At 48.4% G+C, this 17138-nt stretch overlaps 1 protein-coding gene across 1 annotated transcript; it reads left to right on the forward strand.

The window, feature by feature from the left end:
- The first annotated feature begins 250 nt into the window (after positions 1-250).
- trim33l (tripartite motif containing 33, like) lies at positions 251-16454 on the forward strand. Its single transcript, XM_072393381.1, has 12 exons — positions 251-307; positions 533-668; positions 2604-2937; positions 5004-5133; positions 7469-7615; positions 7775-7860; positions 8231-10046; positions 10132-10352; positions 12386-12497; positions 12582-12638; positions 13592-13714; positions 15135-16454. The coding sequence occupies exons 1-12, from the start codon at positions 251-253 to the stop codon at positions 15408-15410; spliced, it is 3495 nt and encodes a 1164-aa protein (XP_072249482.1). The 3' UTR covers positions 15411-16454.
- Positions 16455-17138: the final 684 nt, after the last annotated feature.

The raw sequence follows: 17138 nt of genomic DNA on the forward strand, positions 1-17138 counted from the left end.
ACACCTTCTCTGTTTTATAGTTAGGACTATAATGTGTGGCCCCCACGCTAATAACAGTCAAAATGATGATCAAAGGAGCTAATTAACAGCCATGGTCTCCACGCTAAGTGCAGCCAAAGATGATCAAAGGAGATCTGGATGTAGGGGAAAGGTCAGGAGTCGGAGGAGGGACTATTATATGAATAAATAAAGACAGGACAACGGACCCAGCCTCGGGTAAAATGAGTAAATAAGACATAATGGTGGAAAGATGGGGAAAATACGCCATATGAAAGGACCTGGGGAGGAGCTGCCTCAGGCCCAGATTGTATAAAAGAGGGAAACTTTCAGGAGAGACTTCAGACTTTGCCCAGGCTGCTTCTCATGCATGGTCATGTTGTAACTCTGCAATAAACCATCATTGGACTCAGCTGAATCTGTCTCATCTTTATCTGCTGAGTGTAGCATATTAAATGAAACGTCCAGAGAAAGTCACAACAATGTGATCCGAGTGCATTTTCTCTGACATGCTTCCTTCTGTTGCTCTCCTCAGTGCAGCAACTGTGACGGCCTCGCAGCCACATGCTGGTGTCTGGACTGTAATGAAGCTCTGTGTGACGAGTGTGTTTCGGCTCATCGAAGAGTCACGCTGACCAGATCTCACAGGCTCCTCAACCAGCTCCCAGAAGGTCAGATTTGGTCTTCCTTTAGCTCGATGTTTTTGAGCTATGTTACTGAAAACTGTCCTTAAAGGGGAACTCCGGTGTTTTTAAACCTTATTTCTGGCATGAAATACGTTCATCTGCTCACTGAGAACAGTTTGGTGAAAGTCGGCGTCCTTCAGAAGATATTTAGATAACTGGAGATCCATATAACGGAGAGAACGGGGCTTCGAGGATGCAGCCTCTAAATAAGGCTTTATCTGTCTTTATTTCACCAATACTTTAAGAAGAATGAATGAATGAACGTGTGCTATAGCTCTGTTAGCTCATAGCTGCTGTTAGCTCATAGCTGCTGTTAGCTCATAGCTCTGTTAGCTCATAGCTCTGTTAGCTCATAGCTCTGTTAGCTCATAGCTGCTGTTAGCTCATAGCTGCTGTTAGCTTATAGCTCTGTTAGCTCATAGCTCTGTTAGCTCATAGCTGCTGTTATGTGGCTACTTGCAGCTAAAGGCAAGGCAAGTTTATTTGTGTAGCACAATTCAACGACAAAAAGGATAAAATCAGGAGTTAAAATATGATTCCGTTTTGAAACTCAAGCTTATTCAAAAGCAGCTGAAAATAGATGTTTTCTTCAACCTGGACTTAAATCCTGAGTGTTTCAGCTGATCTGAGGCTTTCTGGGAGTTTGTTCCAGACATGTGGAGCATAGAAGCTGAATGCAGCTTCTCCAGGTCTGGTTCTGACTCTGGGAACTGATAAAGAACCGGATCCAGATGACCTGAGGGGTCTGGGAGGTTCATAGTGGGTCAGGAGGTCACTGATGTATTTTGGACCATTCAGAGCTTTATGGACCAGCATCAGAACCTTAAAGTCTATCCTCTGATGGACCGGCATCAGAACCTTAAAGTCTATCCTCTGATGGACCGGCATCAGAACCTTAAAGTCTATCCTCTGATGGACCGGCATCAGAACTTTAAAGTCTATCCTCTGATGGACCGGCATCAGAACTTTAAAGTCTATCCTCTGATGGACCGGCATCAGAACCTTAAAGTCTATCCTCTGATGGACCGGCATCAGAACTTTAAAGTCTATCCTCTGATGGACCGGCATCAGAACCTTAAAGTCTATCCTCTGATGGACCGGCATCAGAACCTTAAAGTCTATCCTCTGATGGACCGGCATCAGAACCTTAAAGTCTATCCTCTGATGGACCGGCAGCCGGTGGAAAGACCTCACAGCTGGACTGATGTGCTCCACTTCTTTGGTCTCAGTAGGACTCCAGCAGCTGAGTTCTGGATGAGCTGCAGGTGTCTAACTGACCCGTAAAGATGCTGTTAGAATAATCAAGCTAAGCTAATCATTAGCTAGGAGAGCTAATGAATGAATGAATGAATGAATGAACGTGTGCTATAGCTGCTGTTAGCTCATAGCTCTGTTAGCTCATAGCTCTGTTAGCTCATAGCTCTGTTAGCTCATAGCTGCTGTTAGCTATAGCTCTGTTAGCTCATAGCTCTGTTAGCTCATAGCTGCTGTTATGTGGCTACTTGCAGCTAAAGGAGAGCTAATGAATGAACAAACGTGCACTATTGCTGGTGATTGGGACGACTGCAGCGGCGGGCGTCGATGACATCATCCCAGTGTGCAGAAAGCCTCTATAAGCCAACAGAGCTGCTCACACTGACTGATCAGTTAATCAGAGCATTGATCAGCAGCTCCTGGCTGCTTCTTACCCTCTGAGTTCCTGTGGAAGCAGTGAGGGTTCACTTAGTTTCTCACACTCTGCTCTGTTTCTGTTCCATAAATAATGACCCACACGGTGTTTGTTACATTTATGATTCAGCTGAATGTCAGAAGAGTTTTAAATCCTCAGTGGAGCTACTTTATTCTTTTCTGCCTGTTTCCTTCTCTCTGTTTTCCGGTTTCTTGCTTTTCGACCCCTTAACATCTGTTTTTTGTCCTCAGAACACAGCTTGATTTCTCCCACAAAGTTCTGCAGACTCCATCCCTTTGAGCCGCTCAAACTCTTCTGCTTCACCTGCCGGCAGCTCACCTGCAGAGACTGTCAGCTGGTGGCTCACATGAACCACAGGTCTGACACATCTTTCCCCGTGAAGCTGCAGCCTCCCAGAGAATCGGTTTGTTTGTTGGAGTTGGTGGTGAAGACGTCTCCTCTGTTCAGGTTCCAGTTTGCCAACGAGGCGTTGGAGAGTCTGAGGGAGGAGCTGGACGCCTGCATTCAGCCACTCAGAGCCCAGATGGATGCTTCCAGGAAGAGTCTGCAGGACATGGACAAGAGGTACATCCCCGGTTGGTTTCATTTTAAAAGTCAAAGCAGAAACTCTCACACCGACACACTTGTTATGTTTGGTTCCAGCTCTGAGTGTCTTTGGTTTGTTCTTAAAGCTAAAGTTCAGATATTATTATCCAGGACAGATGCCTTTATGTGAAGAAAGCAGAATTCTTGCCTCGTGAATAAAAGCTGCTGCGAAGGCGTCCAGGTTGTGCTCGAGTCCTGATTCAAACCAGTTTACAGATGTGTCTCCATAGCTAAACATTCAACAGAGTCCCGCGCTCTGAACTTTCTGTGCAACCTTTAGTTTTGTAAAGCTCTTCCCCTTTCCTTATCTCTGAATAAAACCAGGCTGCTGCAGGGAGGCAGCTGGAGGCAGCTGGAGGCAGCTGGAGGCAGCTGGAGGCAGCTGGAGGCAGCTGGAGGCAGCTGGAGGCAGCTGGAGGCAGCTGGAGACAGCTGGAGGCAGCTGGAGGCAGCTGGAGGCAGCTGGAGGCAGCTGGAGGCAGCTGGAGGCAGCTGGAGGCAGCTGGAGGCTGCTGGAGGCTGCTGGAGGCTGCTGGAGGCTGCTGGAGGCTGCTGGAGGCAGCTGGAGGCAGCTGGAGGCTGCTGGAGGCTGCTGGAGGCTGCTGGAGGCTGCTGGAGGCAGCTGGAGGCAGCTGGAGGCAGCTGGAGGCAGCTGGAGGCAGCTGGAGGCAGCTGGAGGCAGCTGGAGGCAGCTGGAGGCTGCTGGAGGCAGCTGGAGGCTGCTGGAGGCAGCTGGAGGCTGCTGGAGGCTGCTGGAGGCAGCTGGAGGCTGCTGCTGCAGGGAGGCAGCTGGAGGCAGCTGGAGGCAGCTGGAGGCAGCTGGAGGCAGCTGGAGGCTGCTGGAGGCAGTTGGAGGGTGCTGGAGGCAGCTGGAGGCAGCTGGAGGCAGCTGGAGGCTGCTGGAGGCTGCTGGAGGCAGCTGGAGGCAGCTGGAGGCAGCTGGAGGCAGCTGGAGGCAGCTGGAGGCTGCTGGAGGCAGCTGGAGGCTGCTGCTGCAGGGAGGCAGCTGGAGGCAGCTGGAGGCAGCTGGAGGCAGCTGGAGGCAGCTGGAGGCAGCTGGAGGCTGCTGGAGGCAGCTGGAGGCAGCTGGAGGCAGCTGGAGGCTGCTGGAGGTTGCTGGAGGCAGCTGGAGGCAGCTGGAGGCAGCTGGAGGCAGCTGGAGGCAGCTGGAGGCAGCTGGAGGCTGCTGGAGGCTGCTGGAGGCAGCTGGAGGCTGCTGGAGGCAGCTGGAGGCAGCTGGAGGCAGCTGGAGGCAGCTGGAGGCTGCTGGAGGCTGCTGGAGGCTGCTGGAGGCTGCTGGAGGCTGCTGGAGGCTGCTGGAGGCTGCTGGAGGCTGCTGGAGGCTGCTGGAGGTTGCTGGAGGCAGCTGGAGGCAGCTGGAGGCTGCTGGAGGCTGCTGGAGGCAGCTGGAAGCTGCTGGAGGCAGCTGGAGGCAGCTGGAGGCTGCTGGAGGTTGCTGGAGGCAGCTGGAGGCAGCTGGAGGCAGCTGGAGGCAGCTGGAAGCTGCTGGAGGCTGCTGGAGGCTGCTGGAGGCTGCTGGAGGCTGCTGGAGGTTGCTGGAGGCAGCTGGAGGCAGCTGGAGGCAGCTGGAGGCAGCTGGAAGCTGCTGGAGGCTGCTGGAGGCAGCTGGAAGCTGCTGGAGGCAGCTGGAGGCAGCTGGAGGCAGCTGGAGGTTGCTTAGACACATACATCTGTGGCTGAACCTTTTGCAAAAGCTCAACTTAATACTGATCTCTGGTTCTTTCTGTTTAAGGCGGGACTTGGTTAATAAGAACCCTATCAACACCTCTCAGGTTTTGTTTGGGGGTTCTGTCCTTTGGGTGAAGCGGTCTCTGTCTGAGGTGCTCTTGGGTTTGAAGTTTGCTGAAGTGTCATGTTTGCAGAAAATAAGTTTCTCAGAGACTCCGGCCACATATGGAATTGCAGTGTGTTTGTGCCTGTTCTGCTTAGCTTCTCTAACAGGGTGCTTTGGTCCATTTGGCTCATTTTGGGTATACACAGGTTTGACCCTCTCTGCTTATACGCTGATACTCTCCATCATCTAGTTTAGAACCGAGGAAGCCTTTCATAGGAGGTCTCGGGGCTTTGTGTGAGCTGAGGCATGGATGTCTGGGACAACACCGGCCCGGAGAGTGGGTCACACTGCTCCGCCTCCCCAGGAAGGTTTACTCCAGGGTGTTAAAGAGGAAGCTCCGACTGGTTGTTGAACCTCAGATTCAGCGGTTTCCACGCAGGTCATGGACCAGTGGACCAGATCTGAGTCTCTGAGGGATCATGGGAGTTTGGCCGTCCAGGCCACATGTGTTTGTGGTTTTTATGGACAGGATCTGGAGATGTAGTCGGGGGGAGGAGGGCGTCTGGTCTGGGAACCTCAGGGTTACAGCTCTGCTCTCTGCAGATGATGTGGTTCTGTTGGCTTCTTCAGGCCTTCAGTTCACAGCTGAGTGTGAAGCAGCTCTTCCAGAGGTCCTGGATACAAGCGGCTGAAATGAGTTTCAACCTTCAGAGGGGGGCGGGGCCCAACCTTAGAGATAGGGGGAGGAGCTCCACCATTTAGTGGGGAGGAGCTCCATCTTCCGGGGGGAGGAGCTCCACAATATGGGGGAGGAGCTCCACCATCTGGAGGAAGGAGCTCCACCATCTGGAGGGAGGAGCTCCACAATATGGGGGAGGAGCTCCACCATCTGGAGGGAGGAGCTCCACCATCTGGAGGGAGGAGCTCCACCATCTGGAGGGAGGAGCTCCATCATCCGGGGGGAGGGGCTCCATCATCCGGGAGGAGCTCGGAGTCGAGCCGCTGCTCCTCCACATAGAAAGGAGTCAGCTGAGGTGGTTCCTCTGGTTAGGATGCCTCCTGGGAGGAGGCCCCGGGTCAGAACCAGAACCCACTGGAGGGATTATATATCCCATCAGGCCTGGGAACGCCTCAGGACCCCCAGGAGGAGCTGGGGAGGGTCGCTGGTTTCCCTTCTGGACCTGGTGAATGTGATGAAAAACTGCTTCAGCTCTATAATTGGTTCCAGCTCTTTGTTTTTACTCGTCTTCGGCTGTAACTTTCTAACAAAACGTCTCTCAGCTTCACCTGAACTTCTGACCTTAACTTGATGAGCACAACAGAAACTGTGAGTCTGAACATGAGGTTTACCAACAGGAGGAAAAGTGTAGAACATCACCAGAACTCTTCCTGGTGAAATAAACTGCACCCACACCTTGTTTCTGTTCCAGGCTGAACTTTCTGGTTTCAAGTCAGATGTCGGTGACGACAGGACTCAAGAAATATTTCAGCCTTTTGGTTATACATCTGAAAGGGAGGATAGAACATATCATGAACGAGATTCAGGTATCTGCACCAAGTTTGATTCTTTTTGTGGGAGTGGGGAAGAAACCGGTGTCTTAAAGGGGAACTCCGGTGTTTTTAAACATTATTTCTGGCTGAAATACGTTCATCTGCTCACTGAGAACAGTTTGGTGAAAGTCGGCGTCCTTCGGAAGATATTTAGATAACTGGAGATCCATATAACGGAGTGAACGGGGCTTAGAGGATGCAGCCTCTAAATAAGGCATTATCTGTCTTTATTTCACCAATACTTTAAGAAGAATGAATGAATGAACGTGTGCTATAGCTCTGTTAGCTCATAGCTCTGTTAGCTCATAGCTGCTGTTAGCTCATAGCTCTGTTAGCTCGTAGCTGCTGTTAGCTCATAGCTCTGTTAGCTCATAGCTCTGTTATGTGGCTACTTGCAGCTACAGGAGAGCTAACGGAGGGATTTCTACACAGGCACTCTACTGGGACCACTTCATCCACACGCCCCCCTGCAGCACAGTTTATTCACTCCGTGCTCTGTGACAGTCGGCTAACTTCACACAGAGTTTGCTGCTGATAGTTTTGTGCAACATGGCAGGATATTTATCAGATTTTGACAACGTGAACGACGACTTTGAGTAAGATGGACGTTCTTACCGGAGTGAATGAGCTGTGCTGCAGGGGGGCGTGTGGATGAAGTGGTCCCAGTAGAGTGCCTGTGTAGAAATCCCTCCGTTAGCTCTCCTATAGCTGCAAGTAGCCACATAACAGCAGCTATGAGCTAACAGAGCTATGAGCTAACAGAGCTATGAGCTAACAGCAGCTACGAGCTAACAGAGCTATAGCACACGTTCATTCATTCATTCTTCTTAAAGTATTGGTGAAATAAAGACAGATAATGCCTTATTTAGAGGCTGCATCCTCTAAGCCCCGTTCACTCCGTTATATGGATCTCCAGTTATCTAAATATCTTCAGAAGGACGCCGACTTTCACCAAACTGTTCTCAGTGAGCAGATGAACGTATTTCATGCCAGAAATAAGGTTTAAAAATACCCTTTAAACCTCCTAAAACCTCCTTTTTATTGAACTTGTTCCCTTTAATGGAAACACAGGAGAAAAGACCCTAAATTCAAACCTTTTATTGCACAGCTGTTGTGTTTGCGAGCTGCTGAGCGCCGTGTCTCTTCGTGTGTGTGCGTGAACAGAAGGTGTGCGAGTTGGAGCGAGAGAGGCTCAACATGAGGATGCTGAAAGTGAAGCAGCTGCAGCAGAGTTACACGTCAGCCGCTGAAAATGCAGAAAAGGCCCGAAACACCACAGAACTGCTGGCTCTGGTAGCCAACATATCTCAGGTGAGACCCCCCCACCTGCTGTCAAACATCCAAATCTCTTAAAGTTTGCACCAAATGTGCAGCACGGTGCTGCTGTGGCACCTTTTATTGAGTCCAAAGACAGCTGAAGTGCAGATTTAAGTGTTGCCAGTCAGACTTTTGCTCGTGTTCCTTTCCCAGATCTCATCTCAGGTGAAGGATCTCTCCGAGCAGGACCCGTCTCCCCCGGCAACCATGTCTGACCTGATGGTCATCGTCAACAAGCAGTCTGTGGACAACATTAGAAACTTTGGTGAGCTGAGCTTTTTACCCGGTCCTGTTTGTTGGGTTCAGGTCTGAGGATTTTATTAGTTTCTTTGCTAACTTCTAATAAAGAGAAAACCTGAATCAGACCATCGGTCCGCCACAGTGGATTTAAAGACCTTTTGTCTCTTTGAGGAACCCTGAGGCTGAACATTAGGATGAAGTGGTGTTTGGGACATGGGGGGGGGGGCTTTCTGGAGTCTGTGCTGCACAGATAAATGTTTGGAAATGGATCTATGACCTCAAATCAAAGAAAGTTGGGATGCATTGACTTTTTTTTCCCTGTTTGCAGGTAAACTTAAAATTTCATGGATCCCCTTCTCTGTGTCGCAGAACGAAGCAGAAAGCGCCGCTTCACACTCCTCCCCCGCCGTCAGGGCCCCCCCCACCACCTCCGTTCCCCTCGGCAACACTCAGACGACCTCTGACGGCGCTCCTGTTTCCAGTCCGGCTGCTGCCTCCACCTCCTCCACCCATGAAGCAGCCTTCTGTAACTCTCACCTCCAAACTGGGACCAGTAGCAGCGCTGCTTCACCTGTTCCCAGTCACCCTCCGGCCTCCACTCATCAGTATCGTCCCCCCCCCCCCCTACGCTTCCCATTCATTCTCCTCCTCCCGCTCCACCAGACTGGCCTCCACCCCCAGCTTTAGTCCTCCCACCTCCGGGCCTCCGGCTCCTCCAGTGAGGCCCACACCGTCGGTTTCTCCTTCCAACCTGTTGCATGCACTGCTTTCTTCCTGCTCCTGCTCCTCTGCAGCTGGTCCTCCCACCTCCACCTGCAGTCACGCCTCCATCAGAGCCGACACGCCTCCCATCAGCTGCGTCTCTCCACCCTCACAGTCGGGTCTTCCTCCTTCCTCCTCAGTTCCCTTTGACGTAAATCCTCCTGCCTCTCAGGTGCAGCAGCAGCTCCCGTCCAGTCGGTTTGATCCGTCTTCCTCCTCCTCCTCATCAGTTGCTGCACCATCCAATGAGCTTCCGTCTCCCGCGACGACCAAAGGTCCAGACTCGGCTATTAAAATCAACGTTCTTACCAAGTCGCAGGTCGTTAATTCGTGTTTGAACCACAGTTGGAAGATGAGAAAGAAGAAAGTCTCGAAGGCTTCCTCCTCCACCTCCATCCGCCCCCCCTCTTCCACAAAACCTTCATCAGATCAGTGTCGCCATCCCTCCACCTCCTCAGCTGCCGTCTTACCTTCATCCCTCTGTTCTTCTTCTACTGTCCCCTCCCTCGTCAGCTGCCCTGCTCCCACATCCTGGATCTGCCCTCAAACTGCTCCCTCTGGTGGTCAGTGTGTGGCAGTGCAGCCTTTAAAGGCCGGCTTACCCCAGTTGGAAGGTCCGTCCCTCTCCAGTATCACCTGCAGACCTGTCCAATCATCTCTGGTTCTGAACAAGGAGCTCATTCCCAGTCAGAACCAGTCTTCCATCCTGCTGCTGTCTGACCCTCGGACCGTGTACCAGGTCTCTAACTCCAGCCTCGGTCTCCTCTCAGCGGCACCTCAGCGTTGTGATTTGGTCTTTTTCAGCATTCCTCAGGTTCAGAAAAACGGTGACGGCTCATATTTTGGTCCAGTCTCACTTAATCTTCAAGCACTTCCTGGGACTTCAGGAGGAGATGCTGTCAGTCAGAGCCACTCAGCTCCAACAAGCCAACAGATTCTGGGCTACAGAAGTTCTGCTTTACCTCACGGTTCCCCGCCGAACGACCTGCCCAAACATCCTGATCTGAATGCAGTGATTGGCTCCGGGCAGCAGGCACTTGGGGAGGATGAACTGAGCGCCGCTCTGTCTGACGACACAGAACCTGCAGGGAAAAGGTCGTCACCAACTTCGACCTTCTCCGAGGTCGCTGAACCTCTACGGCGGTCGTTGTCCTCGGTGACATCAGACAGCGAAGCAGCCACTGCGTCTGAGGACAGCCAACCTTTGTGGCTTTCTCTGGAAAAGTCAGACAGTGAGAGAGAAGAGCCCAGAAGGTCCGGGACTCAGCGGGACCTCAGTTCCCTCCGGTGTGAGCCCAGAGTGTCTCTGGTCAAGCTGCCCGTCTCTCTGCCTGCTCGTGGACGTCCACTTCCTCGTTTTCGTTTGACCTTAGGAGACAAGAAAGATGAGGTTTACGTGGAGGAGATAACGGGGGACTCTCAGGTTGGATGACACTTGTACATCTTGATTATTATTCCAGATACCTTTTACAAAGCAGTGAGAGAGTTGTTGCTTTGCTGTGTTACAGTCCATCGGTGACATGTTGGATGACATCACCGACGACTCTGAGGTATCTGATGACAACTCAGACGTCACCAGAGACTTCACAATGCCTCTGTCTTCCCCGATGTCCCTGGAGGTGCTTTCCTGCTCTGCTTGTGGATCCCCCGACTCGTCAAAAATCTGCTCCGCCTGTGGTCGAGGTTACCATAGGGACTGCCACGTTCCTCCGGTGGGACCTGACATTTGGTAAGAAACAAGCCTCCAAACGGAATGAGCCGGCAAACCTTTCTGAGGAACTCTTAAAGGGGAACTCCGGTGTTTTTAAACCTTATTTCTGGCATGAAATACGTTCATCTGCTCACTGAGAACAGTTTGGTGAAAGTCGGCGTCCTTCGGAAGATATTTAGATAACTGGAGATCCATATAACGGAGTGAACGGGGCTTAGAGGATGCAGCCTCTAAATAAGGCATTATCTGTCTTTATTTCACCAATACTTTAAGAAGAATGAATGAATGAACGTGTGCTATAGCTCTGTTAGCTCATAGCTGCTGTTATGTGGCTACTTGCAGCTATAGGAGAGCTAACAGAGGGATTTCTACACAGGCACTCTACTGGGACCACTTCACCCACACGCCCCCCTGCAGCACAGTTCATTCACTCCGTGCTCTGTGACAGTCGGCTAACTTCACACAGAGTTTGCTGCTGATAGTTTTGTGCAACATGGCAGGATATTTATCAGGTTTTGACAACGTGAACGACGACTTTGAGTAAGATGGACGTTCTTACCGGAGTGAATAAACTGTGCTGCAGGGGGGCGTGTGGATGAAGTGGTCCCAGTAGAGTGCCTGTGTAGAAATCCGCCAATAACAACAACTGTCAGAAAAGTTTATGCTTATTATCATTATATAAAAGTCACAGCCAGAGAGGCCATTTTATATGTATTTAGCAGACGCTTTTATCCAAAGCGACTTACAGATAGGGTAAGGGGGTCTTGCCTAAGGACCCCTACTGGAGGTAGTACCTTTCACACAGGGGATTTGAACCCAGAAAGGTGGCAATGGCACCACTACACAATCCAGTCCCTATATATCAAAACTTCACAAGGAGAAGCTGGGAGACAAAGGGAGCTGTGTTTTAAGAAGGAATGTTGTCTCCCCACTGATCGTTATCTTTATAGCTCCCCAAATAAGGAGATGCCTCCAAACTCAGGAGATAAACCAGACCTGGGCACACAGAGGATTGGATGTATGTGTGTCACCTAATAAAAGGTAAAGGGGGGCAACCACTCTTTGGAGAACTCCTGTGAATCTGCAGAGAGAAGGTTCCTGTGTTGTTCTCCCCTTGCAAGTAAAATACTGAGGCCTCAACAACACAGCAGCTATTAGCTAACATGAAGTGAAGTGGTCCCAGTAGAGTGCCTGTGTAGAAATCCCTCCGTTAGCTCTCCTATAGCTGCAAGTAGCCACATAACAGCAGCTATGAGCTAACAGAGCTATGAGCTAACAGAGCTATGAGCTAACAGAGCTATAGCACACGTTCATTCATTCATTCTTCTTAAAGTATTGGTGAAATAAAGACAGATAATGCCTTATTTAGAGGCTGCATCCTCTAAGCCCCGTTCTCTCCGTTATATGGATCTCCAGTTATCTAAATATCTTCTGAAGGACGCCGACTTTCACCAAACTGTTCTCAGTGAGCAGATGAACGTATTTCATGACAGAAATAAGGTTTAAAAACACCGGAGTTCCCCTTTAAAGAGTGCAGACACAGCCACTGCGTCCTGTAGCTCATTATAATTAACCGTGAGCTCGTTAGTCCTATTAAGTGTTTAGGACTTTATTTGAGGATAATCTAAGCCTTGTGGGCGTCTGGAAACCCAAACAGTCAAAATCTATCGATTTAGCGCCACCTGGTGTCTGTTAAACTCCATTAAAAGCACCAGCAGGCGTTAAATAAGCACCAGGACGCCAACAGTCGTTTAATAAACCGTTTTTAACACCTGGTTTTGTCTCATGAGGATTTCCGACCTTAGCCAATGAGTTTGAATGTCACAAACGGTGAAAAAAATGCCAGTTTTTCTGTGTTTTTTGTGTTATTTTTGAGTTAATAAATTCCTGTAGTTGTAGTTTTGATGATTTATGGTCATTATTATTATTATTTGATTAGTTCTGAAACTGTACAGGTGACAGGTTGAACGTAAGCAGCCGTAAACAACATGCTTCTCATCTAATTTCAAACTGTGCCTGTTTTCTTTGCCTCCCTCGTCGTCGTCTTGCAGGTCGGAATGGATCTGCTCACTGTGTCAGGACCTGTCAGACCCGTCGGACCCCTACAGCGCCGACAGACCAGAGGGTCCACAGAGGACCGGTCTCAGCCTGCAGGACCAGAGGGTCGGTCACGAGTAAAACTCAGCTGTAGCTGAATGATCCTCGGAGGCGGTTTGAAAGTGACGTTTGTTTCTTTGTCTGTTTCAGAGGTGCGAGAGTCTCCTGCTGCACCTGAAGGTCGAAGGCTGCAGCCGACTCTCTGAGGTCGGTTTATCCAGCGAGTTCACATGATTTTAGAGAAATATTAATTCTCTTTTTTTAAAGAAAACTTTACATTTAATGAAGAGATAAAAGGTGTGACCCAAAGTGAATTTAATCCCCTGATTTACATTTGGTGACATCAATGATGACATCACATTTCCACATGAACACAAGTTAGCTGCTCCAACTTCTGATCTTTTTCATGTTTTTCTGTCATTTTATCCACATAAAAACAACAGAAAATCAGTAAAATGAACGTCCGTAAGAAAGTCTTTACATCGGATCCTTCACCCGGACATCGTACACATAAACACTTCCTGTTAGCTGCGCGAGCTGACGGCCAAACGCTTCCTGTTAGCTGCGCGAGCTAACGGCCAAACACTTTCTGTTAGCTGCGCGAACTAACGGCCAAACACTTCCTGTTAGCTGCACGGGCTAACGGCCAAACACTTCCTGTTAGCTGCGCGAGCTGACGGCCAAACGCTTCCTGTTAGCTGCGCGAGCTGACGGCCAAACGCTTCCTGTTAGCTGCGCGAGCTAACGGCCAAACACTTTCTGTTAGCTGCGCGAACTAACGGCCAAACACTTCCTGTTAGCTGCACGGGCTAACGGCCAAACACTTCCTGTTAGCTGCACGGGCTGACGGCCGAACGCTTCCTGTTAGCTGCGCGAGCTAACGGCCAAACGCTTCCTGTTAGCTGCGCGAGCTAACGGCCAAACACTTCCTGTTAGCTGCGCGAGCTAACGGCCAAACGCTTCCTGTTAGCTGCACGGGCTGACGGCCGAACGCTTCCTGTTAGCTGCGCGAGCTAACGGCCAAACACTTCCTGTTAGCTGCGCGAGCTAACGGCCAAACACTTCCTGTTAGCTGCGCGAGCTAACAGCCAAACACTTTTTCGACCGACAGGCGTGTTTAAGACTGTGGCCGATGATCATTTCTCTGTTGTTGTTCACAGTTTGGCTTCTGGTCCGATCTGGTGATGATGTCGGAGCGTCTGACCCAACATCGCTCCCCTCCTTATCAAACAGCTGCTCAGCTTGTCTCTGACATCTGGTCTTTGTTTGAGGATGTCTCACAGGTACGACTGCAGATGGACAAAATGCACAGATTTCAGTTTGAGTGAGCAGAAACCGTGACCAAAAGGACAAACCCTGGGATTTATTTAGTTACCTTTGTGTGAAAGTTCCTCATTTAACGAGCCGTTCTGATTTTCATTTCTAAAGTACGTCACTCCTTAAGTTGGCTCCGCCTCCTCTGCTAAGCCCCGCCCACTCACATCCACCCTGCTGGACGGATGAAGCCAGCTTCTGGTGGAAATGTTCTGCTGTCAGCTGCACTGAGGAGCATGCATCTTCCATCCAGCAGCAGCCTCAGAGGATATAAGAGCCCAGTGGATAAACTATATCTGAGGCTAATGTTCCAGCAGAGTTAGCTAAAGACTGTGAATGTGCAGCAAACACTTTTCATCCCACTGTTTTAACAACTTGGTCCAGTTCAACGCTGGACTGAAGGAACTGAGCCACAAAGAGGATCAGTTCCAGCTCTCAGAGCCTGAACTTAAGAGCAGGGAAATGGAAGCATCTGAGAAATAACTCCTCATGGTTTATTTACTGATTTATTTCCTCCTTTAGCAGCAGCTAACAGCTTAGCTAATGAAATAACTCCTCATGGTTTATTTACTGATTTATTTCTTCCTTTAGCAGCAGCTAATGCTAACAGCTTAGCTAATCAAATAACTCCTCATGGTTTATTTACTGATTTATTTCTTCCTTTAGCAGCAGCTAATGCTAACAGCTTAGCTAATGAAGATGACGTACACCAACTTCTAAGGAGTTACTGCTGTTCCTTTCTGAAAGATGAACATTATTGTTCCCACATTACTTTGTTAGCTGAAGCTAATGCTAACAGCTTAGCTAATGAAATAACTCCTCATGGTTTATTTACTGATTGATTTCTTCCTTTAGCAGCAGCTAACGCTAACAGCTTAGCTAATGAAGATGACGTACACCAACTTCTAAGGAGTTACTGCTGTTCCTTTCTGAAAGATGAACATTATTGTTCCCACATTACTTTGTTAGCTGAAGCTAACGCTAACAGCTTAGCTAATGAAATAACTCCTCATGGTTTATTTACTGATTGATTTCTTCCTTTAGCAGCAGCTAACGCTAACAGCTTAGCTAATGAAGATGATGTACACCAACTTCTAAGGAGTTACTGCTGCTCCTTTCTGAAAGATGAACATTATTGTTCCCACATTACTTTGTTAGCTGAAGCTTTCTAGCTGAACGGTTACGCCTGCTGGTGTCTTCAGACACTCGATATAAGCTCCCAAGAACATAAAAAATCATTTTTCCATCATGTGTCCGCTTTAAGTTCATGTCAGAAAACTGGAAGCCATCTGAATGTCTTCACTGACCCTCCTCACCTGCAGGTTTCAGGTTCAAGCCTTTATTTCAGGTTAGATCATGAGTATTGATCCTTTTCTCTGCCGTTTCCAGGACGACGCTCTGCACAAACTGCAGCAGAGCTTCCAGGAGAAGTTGATGGAAAGTCTAGGTTCAGAGCTGCATCCTTCACTCCTGATCGCACCGAACGCAGAGACGCCGCCTTCGGCTGGAAGTCCACTGAGCAGCGAGGAGGAGTCCGACACGTCGAGGGTGGAAGAGGAAGCAGAGCTGATGTGGGATTCCAAAATAAAGAATCTGAGGAAGAGGCTGCGAGACTTTCTGGGTCTGAAGTCGCAGTCTGCAGCCAAGAGGGAAAAGAGAGAGTAGAGGGAGGAGATTTCAGAAAAACAGCTGAGTAACGAGTCCAAATGTCTTCTGTGGAGAAATAACCTATGAATGAATAAACTTCCTGTGCTGAATGTGGAGCCAGTGATCCGGACTGAGCCCAAACATGTCGGTTAGTTCCTGCTGCGAGACGCGAAACGGTCGGCAGAAATCCTGCAAAGGCACGAACGATCGAACGCTCACCTGAAGAAAAACGTCTCCAGACGGCGTCCAGAACCCGAGGAAACATTCACAGAAGAAAACGGCACATTGAATCTGAGACTTTTAAAGCTCCGATTCATCCCGTTTGTACGTCATCTCTTTAAATTTAGTCGAATGGAAACGCGTGGAACCATCGTTACACTCAGAAACTCTAAAATAAAACCCAGAAATGATCTAAATTACAACAATAAGCATTAATTCAACCAAATGTACGAGTCAAAGCGGGCGTCTGTGGATCCTGGAGATCCTGAAATTACATTAAAGCCTTTTTTTAGTGAAGTTTCACGCTGAAATGAAAGAAGCAAAGAAGACAATGATGAGACTTTTTGACTCTCTTGAAGTTTAAGTTGCACAAACTGATATTTTTTGAGCCTTTAAGTAGCTTATAAACCTGCTCTGTGTTTTATTTATTTTGTTGTTCGGTGTCAAAAGCAGAACCTAAGACTTATTTTGTTGTATTTCATCATATTTCCAAAGATGTGATTGTTTTGTTTCCAAACCAGAGAAGAAGGATGGTTATAAGACCTCCTCTGAGTATCGGTACGAACCTTTCTTTCATTAAACATTTATTTATCCATCCAAGGAGCCAGAATTCCGTTTCATCTTGATTTAAAAACATTTAGGTGTCGATTCTTCAGAGTCCTGCCTTTAAAATCCTCTCTTGGAGAACATCAGTTCAGTTTCTCTGGTTCAGACTTATCTGAGAGGCTGTTTGTCCTGGATTATTGGTCATGGATCAGTAATTATCTGATCTGAAGTGACTCAGCAGTTTATACTCTCACCTGAATGTGTTTGAAAGTGTTTTTATATATATTTCTACAATGTAATAAACCGTAGAAACGTGACTTTTTTACTCGGTGTGTTGTCGAGAGTTTTGTGTAAATTTATTTGTTGTGAATTTTAATTATCAGCTCGACTGATTTGAACACAGGAAATGGATCATGCTTCATTTCACAGATTTTATAAGTTGTCCAAAAGTAGTTGCCAAAAAGAGTCTTGTAGCATTTAAAGCAGCTCTGGAGACGTTTTTAAACCTGAAAACATTTACTTTTGAGTAATAAAGTAATACATTTACTTTATTTATGCACATTTCCAGGCCTGAAACTGCCCTGGAGGCTGAGATACCACAACGTTTAGTTTTACAGTCCCTTGACATTTTTGTGGGCTTCTTAAGGTGTCTTTGTGGCCTCTCGGACATGACAATAAATTTACAATTGCAAAAAAAAGTAGAAATATGTGACGCGTGGGGAAAAATGGGAGAAACCTATCAGTACTATCATTTGCATTATGCTAAGGCATCATTTTTGTTGTCTGAAAGGTTGTGATAGATGCATTTTTTCCCAGTTTTGCTTGTAAATTAACAGTAAATGTTGAAAAATTACTCTTTTGGTTTCATATTAAGACAAATATCTTTATAAAGCATGCAAAGCATTAAAGCATAAAACAGCAAAGACATCAGTAAAAAAAGTAACACAAACTACTGGAAGTTAAAAACGGGTGCAAATGTAA

Source organism: Leuresthes tenuis, unplaced genomic scaffold (genome assembly GCF_036924035.1).
Source record: "Leuresthes tenuis unplaced genomic scaffold, fLeuTen1.0.hap1 SCAF_10, whole genome shotgun sequence".
Taxonomy (NCBI): Eukaryota; Metazoa; Chordata; class Actinopteri; order Atheriniformes; family Atherinopsidae; genus Leuresthes; species Leuresthes tenuis.